General features: G+C 38.8%; 2 protein-coding genes across 2 annotated transcripts; both read right to left on the minus strand.

Moving 5' to 3' along the window:
• Nucleotides 1-592: 592 nt before the first annotated feature.
• Nucleotides 593-1,974, minus strand: LOC106325187. Its single transcript, XM_013763216.1, has 3 exons — nt 1,784-1,974; nt 1,334-1,522; nt 593-953 (listed from the first exon to the last, which is right to left on the minus strand). The coding sequence occupies exons 2-3, from the start codon at nt 1,487-1,489 to the stop codon at nt 783-785; spliced, it is 327 nt and encodes a 108-aa protein (XP_013618670.1). The 5' UTR covers nt 1,490-1,522; nt 1,784-1,974; the 3' UTR covers nt 593-782.
• A 1,381-nt stretch (nt 1,975-3,355) lies between these two features.
• LOC106326410 (NAC domain-containing protein 89-like) lies at nt 3,356-5,000 on the minus strand. The gene is made up of 4 exons (XM_013764397.1): nt 4,799-5,000; nt 4,338-4,591; nt 3,996-4,229; nt 3,356-3,697 (listed from the first exon to the last, which is right to left on the minus strand). Exons 1-4 carry the CDS (start codon nt 4,998-5,000, stop codon nt 3,356-3,358), a joined length of 1,032 nt encoding a protein of 343 aa, XP_013619851.1.
• Nucleotides 5,001-11,052: the final 6,052 nt, after the last annotated feature.

The following is an 11,052-nucleotide window of genomic DNA, read 5'->3' on the forward strand; positions in this document are numbered from 1 at the left end:
GAGAATCAAAGTCTCTGGAACAGATTGAAACAAAAGAGCTATCGCAACATCGTTCTTCTTTTGATCATCTGAACCGGGTTCGATCGTGTCCCACACTTCATGAACACGAAGTAGAACCTTCATCCTCATCGACCAAACTGTGAAGTTTGTCGATGACAACATCGGACATTGGATGGATGTAGATCCAAAGTCCTTCGTGCGTGGAGCCCTAGTCACGTCTGCCATCTTGCTTACGCGATCTCTTGTTCACAAGCACCAGGATCTTAAGCTACAACTTAAGCTTAGATCGAGTCTCCAACCTGAGGCTCTGATACCAATTCAGATCTCTTAGAAACACAAAGAGTTATAAGAACAATTTTTCTTATTAGCTTTAGAAACTACTCAAAACTAAAGCTCTCAATATGTTTCTCTCAGATCATATGGAACACCTCTCCATTAGACCTATATTTATATGAAATTTAACATGTGGGATATGGAAAACACAAAACTAACCTAAATAGAAACTTCTTTATCCTATTTCTAGGTTTCTTTATTGTGTTTATCTTAACATATTAAACATCTAATAATATGTTAAGTTTTCACAAGCTTGGAATTATCCAACACCGTAATCCTCAAATTTCATTAAAAACTCGAATATCCTTGGTCATATAATTAAAGCAATTCTACTAATCAAATCATCAGCACAACATAAATAAAATACAAGCGTTGGAGCTAGGAAAATTAAAGATTGCTTCCCAAAGCTTTTACTTACCATTTGGGTTATTTATTACTACTGAATCAAACTAGTCTTCCACAATGGGTTTCCTCTCGAGCTCAATAAACTGTTTGTTGAGACGGGAGGTTTCAGTGGCGTTTTGTGTCTCGTTCTCTCCTCTGCATCGCAGTAACTGCATTTGAAGACTTCGTACCATGTCATTTAGCCTCTGGATATGCCTCTCTTGTGACAAGATGATCTTGTATCGATCAACACAATAAGAAGAAAAACAAAACAACTGTTAGAATGTAAAAGTCTTTGCATCTTAGTGGAAAATAGGACAAGCTGTAAGGTATATATATATTCAGGTTCAAAAGTAGGCTCGAAACACAGAGTTATTCATACATCCAAATGGAACCTAAGGTTGCAAGACAAATGTGGAATCTATGTTGTTTTTCTCCAATAATCTCATGCAATCAAAGAAAGCTCAAACCAATTTTTTATAATGCAGCATAAAGAATGCTGATCCAGTCACCAATGGCCTCGGGACATATTCTCAAAAAGAAGAAAAGTATAAAGAAATGAGGTAAGAGCTTGTTAAATGTAACACTAGTCCATAAGTTAAGAATCAATGAGTACCTTCTCTTTGACAGCTTCTTCCCTCTTTGCAAGTTGCTGGTGTTTCAGAGACAAGCTAGGAGCAGCATCAAGCTCAAGAAGCGGTTGCCTCCACTCAAACTGAGAGGTGACAATGAGTATGACTAGAAGAAAGACGATCATGATCGGCCTCGACATTTTCTTTTATTCTTAATTTAGCTCCTACAAAACCTGTTCCAAGATACCTCCAATTAAACCACACAATCCAAGAACCATCACACTTAATCTAAAGGTCAAAACTTGAAGAGATAATGTGACTTTTAATTCACCTATCCAAAAGTAGAAACAATCTTGATAAAAAAAAAAAGATTAAATCAATCAATGAAATAAAATCCAAATATATATGTTCAACACGGATCTCCATAATCTGCAACTAATTAATAATCATCAACGAAGAGGTAACGAGACGGTTACGATCGGCGCAGAACTTACAGATCGAGATTGAAGACCGAAACCAAACTTCATTATCGGACGACGCGGTGAAGTTTGTTGTGTTTGTGTTTTCTCCAAAACGGATTCGAGAGGAAAGAAACGCGAAAGCAGATGTTTTTAACGGCGGCGGAGACAAATCTACAACCGGTGGATAGATAGAAGAGTACGGAACTAAACACGAAAGGGCTAATTTTACCAAATTAACCCCACCATTTTATCCATTTGTAACACACATTTAAACATTTTTCTTAATTACAGACCATTAACATTTACTTTTTTTTTTATTTTCAGATCTTAAGTGTATATAATCTGATCCAATATTTAATTTAAAGAACGGTTTTTTCATTTGTACCTAAGATGATCAAGACTTATTCCTGGGTTCACCGTTCCTGGGTTCACCCCAATAGAATTGTGTTATTTCATATTCGATATCTTTTAAATAAAGAAACAAAATATTATCAAATTATATTATCTTCTAAACCCTTGGATAAATCATAAACTCTAAATAAAAAACACTAAACACTAAAACACTCAAGGGTTTAGGGTTTAGAATTTAGGGTTTAGAGTTTTAGGGTTTAGTGTTTTTATTTAGAGTTTAGGATTTATCCAAGGGTTTAGGGTTTACCCAAGAGTTTAGAGTTTACCCAAGGGTTTAGGGTTTAAGATTTAGGGTTTAGAGATTAGGATTTAGGGTTTAGTGTTTTGCTGACGACGTTAAAAGGATTTTTTTAATTCTTTTTTCTGTAGCTGCTATTTTTTTTTTTACTTTTTTATTTTAAAAACATAATATAACTTGATAATATTTTGTTTACCTTTTTAAAAGATATCGAATTTGAAATAATAAAATCCTATTGACTGGTGAACCTCGATGAACCCAAGAATAACTCATGATCAAACAAGAAGATTAACCAACCAACTTTTTGTACTAGCACTAAGCTACCAACACTTTGGTAAAAAAAAATTAGACTGTAACATATTATTTCTAAAAGGAATATATTGAATAATAATAATAATTACTTATAGTATAGAAAAAATAGACTGGTGAAAACTGAAATTATTAGTGGAACAAGAATTTTACTTATTCCATCCATTCAAAAGCATTTGTAATACAAAAGTTTTTACTGTGACCAGTATATTTTTAGAAAAAAACTACAAAATGATACATCATTTGGAACAAATCTATTCCATAAATTAACATTCCAGTTGCAGTCTCTGATTCCCTGTCATAGTAGTTATGTGGTTCTCTTCATATTCTGCTTTTTTGAGGTCATTACTTGAACTCTCTCGAGTCTGTTTCTTTGTACAATGCTTATTGGTGTATTCTCTCTTTGCTTTTTGTCTGAACCTCCAGCTCAGTTGATCAATAATACTTAGTGTGTTTCAAAACCAGATTTCGATTTAACATCAGTTCAATAAACCGAACCAAAAAGAGACAGATTTGAAGTTAAAACATTTATTAAATCCATAAACATAAACCGTCTACACAAAAAAAAACTTCAGACAGGATATATATGTTCTTTTCTCAACATCGAGAACAACAGATAACATTGGTTCTTACTACATTCCATAGCCTTACTCTAGACAAAAGAACATTACAATGAAAGCCACTAAACATATAATAACGTCCCATCGCACCCTGTTTACAGTTTTGATCGAGTATATCCCCACGAAGCAACTCGACAGTTGGTCCGTGCCACTGCTCCCTTTACCTTTCTTCTGCTGTGATGGACTTTCCTCTAACAGCGAAGCCATCTGTTTGTCTATCATGCTTGGTAAAGGAAGTACCCTTATAGCCTTTGATGCTGATTCAAGTGTAGGCACTTCGTTCGCTATGTTCCCCGTGGTGACTGCTTCATCCACATTGATTATTTCGTCCTTTAGGATATCCGCGAAGAAATCCTCCTCAGTATGCACCTAAACACACACACACACAAAACTTCATCAACAACTACATTGATTAATCAAGAACCATCCATCATGCGCTATGTGAAAAGTTAGTTAGCTTGCAACAACTATATTGACATAGAAAGTGGGCATAAGCAAAAAGAAACATGGGGTACCGATCCTATCAAAGTCTAATGAAACATTCGTCTTAGCCCCTAATTTTAAGAGCTAATCTGCATAGTCTTAGCCCACGGATTACCTTTTTAATAAAGATTTACGCTAATTATGGCCCCTAAATTAGGTCCTGCCTTGAGGAGAGGGGACAAACCTGTAGATTTTCTGATGTTTCTGCTATCTCATTGAGAAGCTCCTCCCCTGACTCCCCGGCAAGGTAAAAATCAACCATGCTAGCCCAATCATGTGCGCTACTAGAACTAGCACCACCACCATTTTGCATGATCATGTGCTTCTCTGCTGGTAAATCTGGCTCTGGTGCCTTCTGACTTGTACTAGTATGAAACTCTTTGTTCCTTCTAAGCCGGCAAACAACCAAAGCATCATCCTAGAACTCACAAAAACAATCAATCAACTCAAGCCAAGACCAGATACATCTCAAGTAACCAAAGTTACCTCTTATGTTAAAACAATGTATGGTCTCAGAAGAGTTTACCATAGAAACTCCTTCCATGCAGTACTCGTGCATAAGCCATTCGGTTCTTTCGCCTTTTGGTGCACGGCCGATATGGAAGACAAGCGTCCTCTTTGTTCCAATGACTTGAGAAGAAGACTTCACGTCACGTTCTTTCCCAGTGGCTTTCCAGTATCCCATCTTGGTTGCTCTCCTGTTCTGTGACCCATGTGGATACTTTTTGCCTCGTGCACAGAAGAAGAACCATTCCGTATCAGATTTAACTATCGACTTATCTGCAAATTAATAAAAAAAATTCAAGAAAACAAGAACATTAACTCTCTTATCACACACTCCACGATAACACACGTTGTTCTTGTTTGAGCAAAAGGGGTATCGATTAGAATAGAAAACAAAGATAACACAGGACAATGCTTAGAGATTGAAGTAGAAGAAAATTACGAATAAATATAACAAAAGCATGTCATATATATAACACAAACCGGGCAAATCCCAAGGCTCGAAGTTGTAAATATCAGTTTCCGGTATAACCTCAACGGACCGCTCCAAACCATCCATCTTCCGCTTCAGGTAATACGAGATCAGCTCCACGTCCGTCGGCGAGAACTTGAACCCCGGAAACACCGTGGCCGCTTCCACTGACGCCGCCGTATCCTTAAAACCTCCCATCGCCTCCTCCTCCATGAAGAAATGTTTTCTAGTCTCTAGAGAATTCGAATGTAAAAACGAATTTCTGAACTTGTCAGTGCTTACTTAAGCTTTGAGTTCTCAAGAAGACAGACATGTGTGTTTGGCCTAGGTGTTGCGTAGGTATTGCATGATGCATGTCTGATTGCCACGTCACCAAACCTAGTTAAAAATAAGGCTTTATTTCAGTTAGCCCCTTGGTGTTTTGGCCTAGTTTCAATTTAAGACTTTTAATTTAGTTTACAACTACAAAGCCCTTTCTTGGCTATTGCTCACATCACATTGCATCAATGTTTCATTCTTCTCAACAAAGTATATTTGATTATAAAAACTATAGATCATAAGACCCCAACACATCACATACTATACATTATAGTGAACCAAAATAGAGAGACTGTAAATTACTACAAAAGAGAAATAAAGAATTACAAGGATAATTGTTTATTGTTGTAAAGGTAACATGAAGCCACAAAGCGGACACTTGCTACCAACTTGAAACCATTTTTCAATACAAGATCTATGAAAGACACGAGAGCAGCAAGACATAGCGGTTGCTTCTTCCGCAAGAAACATCTCCTCAGTGCAAATCACACAAGGGTCAAGCCGATCCATGTCGGGTCCAAGCACTTTGAAACGCTCCAACCCGCAAACCGTAGTTCTATCTGCAGGTACGGTACATCTAATCGATGAAATCTCAATCTGAATCGCCTCCAACATGGCCTTATTAGCTCTTCTAGACACATAAGAGTGATGCATATAGCGTGTGAAACCCATCTCAGATATCACTTCTCTTATCTGATCTTCCCATGAAGACAAAGAAAGCAAGTTCTCGTTCTTCTCCACTCTCTTCTTGATCAAAAACTCTATCTCTCTCTCGATGGACCGTTCCCGAAAAATCGAGAGCAGTGTCTCGTGATCAACATGCGTTAAATGGTATTGTAAGATGATTTGAAGTTTAAGAGTCAACCACTTATCGTCACAAGAAAACTTATCTTTCTGGATGAGTTTCAACTCCTCCACAAGACTTTCGGTAACGTCAGGCATGTGTCTAACATAGCCAAGAGAGGAAGGAGTCTTCTCGTAGATCTCTCTCTTTATAACCTCGTACGCTTTCGTAGTTGTTGTAAAATCTGTAGACTCTGTTTCTGTGTAGAGGTAAGAACAAGGGAAGCGAAATCTACTAATGGATCTTGTTGCGGACTCGGTGATAGTGTTGCATACAGCGAGCATCTTAAACTCAACCTCTATACAGAACTGAGGATACGTGAGACTCTTCTCGCACTCACCAACATCATTAGGTAATATCACCAGACCAATTTGGCAAGACGTTTCTACATGAGAATGTCTTAACCAAGGGCCATAGACATGCGCTACTGACGTGGCGTTCAAGGCACGTCCTAGAGGTAAATGGACGCAGTTTCCTTTGACGTGACCTATCATTCCACAGTTGTAGCAGAAGTCGCCTAGGTTCCAGTACTTGAACCCCACGAACCGGTTTTGCTTTTGGCCTATGTAGAATCCTGGTCGGAGTGGCTTCTTGAGGTCAAGATCTACTCGGAGGTAGATGAACCTGTTGTTATTAGACGTTCCGAGAAAAACGGCGTTGTTGTCGCCGACTTGTGATTGAAGCGTGGGGAGGAAGTCATCAGTGCAGAGGTACAGTGGTAATCCCACGACAGCGACCAAGAAGGAGTCTGAAGTGAATTCAATGGTGTCTGAAGAGTTTAGATCCTTTATTACTATGAGGACTCCATTGACGTTATAAGGTCGCCATTTAAGAATTTTTTCTTTGTCATTCTTTTGTGTGAATTCGAACAAGAACGTATGACCGTCGTCTAGCTTTTTGACAGTCATGTCGCCGGAGAGAACCCATCGTTTCCGGAGTGTTTGTTCTGTGTCTGCAGCAGACGGTGGAGTTGAGTTCGTGAAGAACTTTCCGACGAGACAGTGTGAAGAAGAGCCGTCGAACATGTTTTGCTTTCAGAAGATTTTGAGTTTATTAGTTTGAACACGCCATGGTGATTATTACTAGAGTTTTATAACAAACAGAAAAACAAATAGGGACTACTTTTTCCTTTTCCTTGTTAGATCTAGACAATATTTATTTAATTGATTCTTATGTTTTTGACAGATTCACAATGAACTTTTTTCTTTACTTTTCCAATTATAAATAGGAAATCAATAAGAAAACATTTAGTTTTTAAAATGTATAGCTAGTTACCATTATTATCGTTTAGATGAAACTATAAAATAAAAATCTAGGACAAAATTTAAAGTCTCGTAATTTTTAGATTCAAAATTTCATCATATAGTTCTTGTAGAAATTTTAACCAGCTAATAAATTTACCATCTAAATTACTTTTCTTAATTATGTTAATACTTATGTCAACAACGAAAAGTGCAACATGGATTAAAAACCTGATGTGGAAATGATGCTGAAAATAATTTCACTTTCTAAATAGCATATATCAAAATTTGCTTGTAACAACTAATTTCAATTCATACACTTATTCGTGGTTTATATATACTACTTCCAATTCCCTGTATGTTCGATAGAGCGAAAGATTTCTCCAGCTTTAGGAGATCGAGAGAGGATTAATTCTTATTTTGGCTGAAGATGGCCTACGGTGCGTGTTATCTGAAGGGAGCACGCTTTTTCGACCGCGGTGCTATGATTGCCGTCCGGAGCCTCTCCTTGTTGCGAACAGAATCCCTTTAGTAAGAGGCGTTCTTTTCAGTCGAGAGACTGACGTTCCTCGAGAACAAAATCAGACAGACTAGCTATCTATCGATTATAAATGGTATGCGGATATAGGTCGAAGAAGAGACTCGGGTGTGAGCTCAGCCCTATCCCTGCCGATCTAGCTGGTACCCCCAAACCTTATCAACTCACCAAATCTTATTATAAAAAGATATAATTATATTGTACTTATAATTCAGTAAAGCAATAGAGGCATAAGTAATACTTATCTTTATTGGAAAAGAGGTGACCTTCGAGTGTTCGAACTTCGAAGATTGAAAGTGGATACCACATCAGAAAAGTTGACTAGAAATTTTGTTGTGTGGGATGTGAGAAGATATAGATTAACAGATGGATAAACAATAAAGAAAGACACAGAGATTTAACGTGGTTCATTCATAACGGCTACGTCCACGGGCAAAGAGAGATTTTATTGATGGAGAAATTACAGAAATCTGTCTACAAAAAGATCAGATCTAGTTTCTCTACGGCTTCTAACTAGGTTTAGAGGAGGCACAAAATATATATAGTTGTGTCCCGAAAAACCATAGCACTAGTGGGCCTCGAAAAACTAAGGCCCAACAGATTCAAAGCATTATTCAACAAATCTCCACCTTGACTTGAATTCTTCATAATCAGATGTACCAGAATGCACTTCTTCGTGCTTAGAATACAGATGTACATACTCTCTCTTTGCTCAGATGTTCCGTCGAACTCATATGTCAGATGTCCCGTCGGACCAGATGCTTCTCAGAGCCAGATGCCCTCACTTGGGCCAGATGCTCTCTTCAAGCCAGATGCCCCTCAGGGCCAAACGCCCATCAGGGCCAGATTTAACAGCTTGAGATGTTTAGCAAATCAAGACAATGCTTGAACTTGCTATGAGGAACCGGCTTAGTGAACATATCCGCAGGATTATCAGCTGTTCCTACCTTCTTCACTTCAATCCTCTTCTCATCTCTCAGAAAATGGTATCGTACATCGATATGCTTGGTTCTCTTAAGATGAACCTGATCCTTGGCTAAGCAGATAGCACTTAAGCTTTCACAGAACACAGTAGCCTGATCATGATGAAGACCAAAATCACTGACCAATCCTCTCAACCATATTGCCTCCTTAGCAGCTTCTGTCAATGCCATATACTCTGCCTCAGTTGTAGACAAAGTTACTGTCGACTGCAAAATCGTCTTCGAGCTCACAACAGAACCACCCAAAGTAAATACGTAACCAGTCATAGATCTCCTGCAGTCCACATCTCCTGCATAATCCGAATCAGAATACCCAGTAACCAGTCTCGGATCCTTGTGTAACGACCCGGATTCTTAAATTCGGTTTTGGTTTCTTTTTTTTGTTATTAATTAAATTTCTCTAAACTGAGCTGGTTTCTTTTTGGTTTAAGTAATAATCTCAACCTTTTGTTTTCGTTTGACCAAACCGGTTGGTTTACTTGATTAATTACTTTTACCTAGCTATATATATATATATTCGTATGCATCTCTCCCCTCTTCCTTACCCTAGCCGCACACGTCTCCTTAAATGGCGATCAAAGGAGGAAGCCACTACCACCACATGCACCGTTCGTTGCCGCCGCGTCCATGATGGTGAAGTTATGTACCGGATCCTTTAGATGGTGAACATGACCGAGATGAGGAGAGAAGGTGAAGCCGGAGCCACCGTCTCATCACCGCAGGCGTGAGCTGTCCAGCCGTGAGTTGAATGTCATCGGAGATTCATGTCGCTATCCTGGTCGCCCTCATCACCACTCGTCAACTCCAATGCGATCTATATGCATGTTCATGGGATGAACGTAAGACCTTTTGCTTCCCTTATGTGACGTTCATTCACGCTAATGATCCTTAATCGTTTCATTTGGTCATGCGTGAGAACTCATGCATATGGGTGTCTACTTCGTTGTTGCTTGAGCAACAAGTAATCATCCCTTAAACCCTAGATTAATTAATTTATTAATCGTGTTTGTTTTGTGTTGTCTCTGTTCTTTTCCGATCTGGGGGTTGTTGCGGGAAGTCGAGATCCATGGCGAAACTCTAATTTACCTTAGTCATCAAGTCAACTCGTTTGTTTTCCAATCTGTTTTCGATTCTCCTTATTGGCTAAGGTGAGGGTCTTTTCTCGAGTTTCTCTTACACGGCTTAGTACCACGAATAAGTATAATTTATTTCTAATGTGTTTCCGTCTGCGTGAAATTGAGCATGTCATTGTTTGTTTAGTTTGTAGGTTTTTTGCTTAAACTGGAACTAGGATTATAGATGGTTCAACAATACTTGTTCATTTATAATTAATAATATATATATATATACTATATTGATGTGATTTGGATGGAAGCCGACCATGGGTGTATCAGCTGGAGACAGTACATTGGATGTGGTGTTTGCCGCGGCACAGCGTAGTCGACATGTTGTGCCAAGGCGTGGAGGTCGATAAATCGTCTACGGGCGTGTGTTACCGAGACACATATTCGGTGGTGTTTTTGGCTGTTAGTGGGCAGCGAGTGTGCACCTCGCTAGGACCATTGTTTGATCTCTGGGTACTTTAGGTACCGTGTTTGCAACGTGTTAGGATTAAATTATATTTATTTGGAGTAGTCTGTCCGGGTCCATGGACTTCGGGTTTAGTATACCATACCTCACTGAGTGACTTCCCCGTTACTCACCCCTCTCTCTTCCCCATTTCAGGTGAGACTGACGAGTATATGATATTTGGACGGATTGGTGCTACTGAGCTTTTTATTCGGATTTTTATTTGGGCTTTGGGTGAGTGTATTGGGTATATGGGCTTTTATTATACGAGATATTGTTGGTGGCCCGATGTTCTCCGGATTGGAGGTGACGGGTGTCACACCTTGTCTCCATAGACAAGACCAATATCAAATAAACCCTTAATGTACCAGAAAATCCTCTTCACAGCGATCCAGTGCTCCTTTCGCGGCTGAACCATGAACCTACTCACAACACTGACTGCGTGTGCAAGATCTGGTCTTGTACAAACCATAGCATACATCAAACTTCCTACAACACTAGCATAAGGAACACGTGACATATAATCGATTTCCCCTTCAGACATTTCATCACTCATGGTAGGATGAAAATTTGCAGCACATGGAGTATCGATAGGCTTAACATTAAGCATCCCGAATCTTGTCAAGACCTTTTCAATGTAGGCTTTTTGTGACAAGAACAACTTCTTCTTCGTCATATCCCTGAAGATCTCCATTCCTAGAATCTTCCTCGCAGCACCCAAATCTTTCATCTCAAACTCAGAACTCAGTAGTTCTTTCAGCTTCTGAACATA

Source organism: Brassica oleracea, chromosome C2 (assembly GCF_000695525.1).
Source record: "Brassica oleracea var. oleracea cultivar TO1000 chromosome C2, BOL, whole genome shotgun sequence".
NCBI classification, from domain to species: domain Eukaryota; kingdom Viridiplantae; phylum Streptophyta; class Magnoliopsida; order Brassicales; family Brassicaceae; genus Brassica; species Brassica oleracea.

Excerpts from the sequence above, each read along its gene's own strand:
- LOC106325187 (XM_013763216.1), bottom strand. The coding sequence starts at position 1,489 with ATGTCGAGGCCGATCATGATCGTCTTTCTTCTAGTCATACTCATTGTC. Across the intron at positions 954-1,333 it reads AAGAAGCTGTCAAAGAGAAG|ATCATCTTGTCACAAGAGAG; the intron begins GTACTCATTGAT and ends GATCGATACAAG.
- LOC106326410 (XM_013764397.1), bottom strand. The coding sequence starts at position 5,000 with ATGGAGGAGGAGGCGATGGGAGGTTTTAAGGATACGGCGGCGTCAGTG. Across the intron at positions 4,592-4,798 it reads CGAGCCTTGGGATTTGCCCG|ATAAGTCGATAGTTAAATCT; the intron begins GTTTGTGTTATA and ends ATTAATTTGCAG. Across the intron at positions 3,698-3,995 it reads AAACATCAGAAAATCTACAG|GTGCATACTGAGGAGGATTT; the intron begins GTTTGTCCCCTC and ends GTGTGTGTTTAG.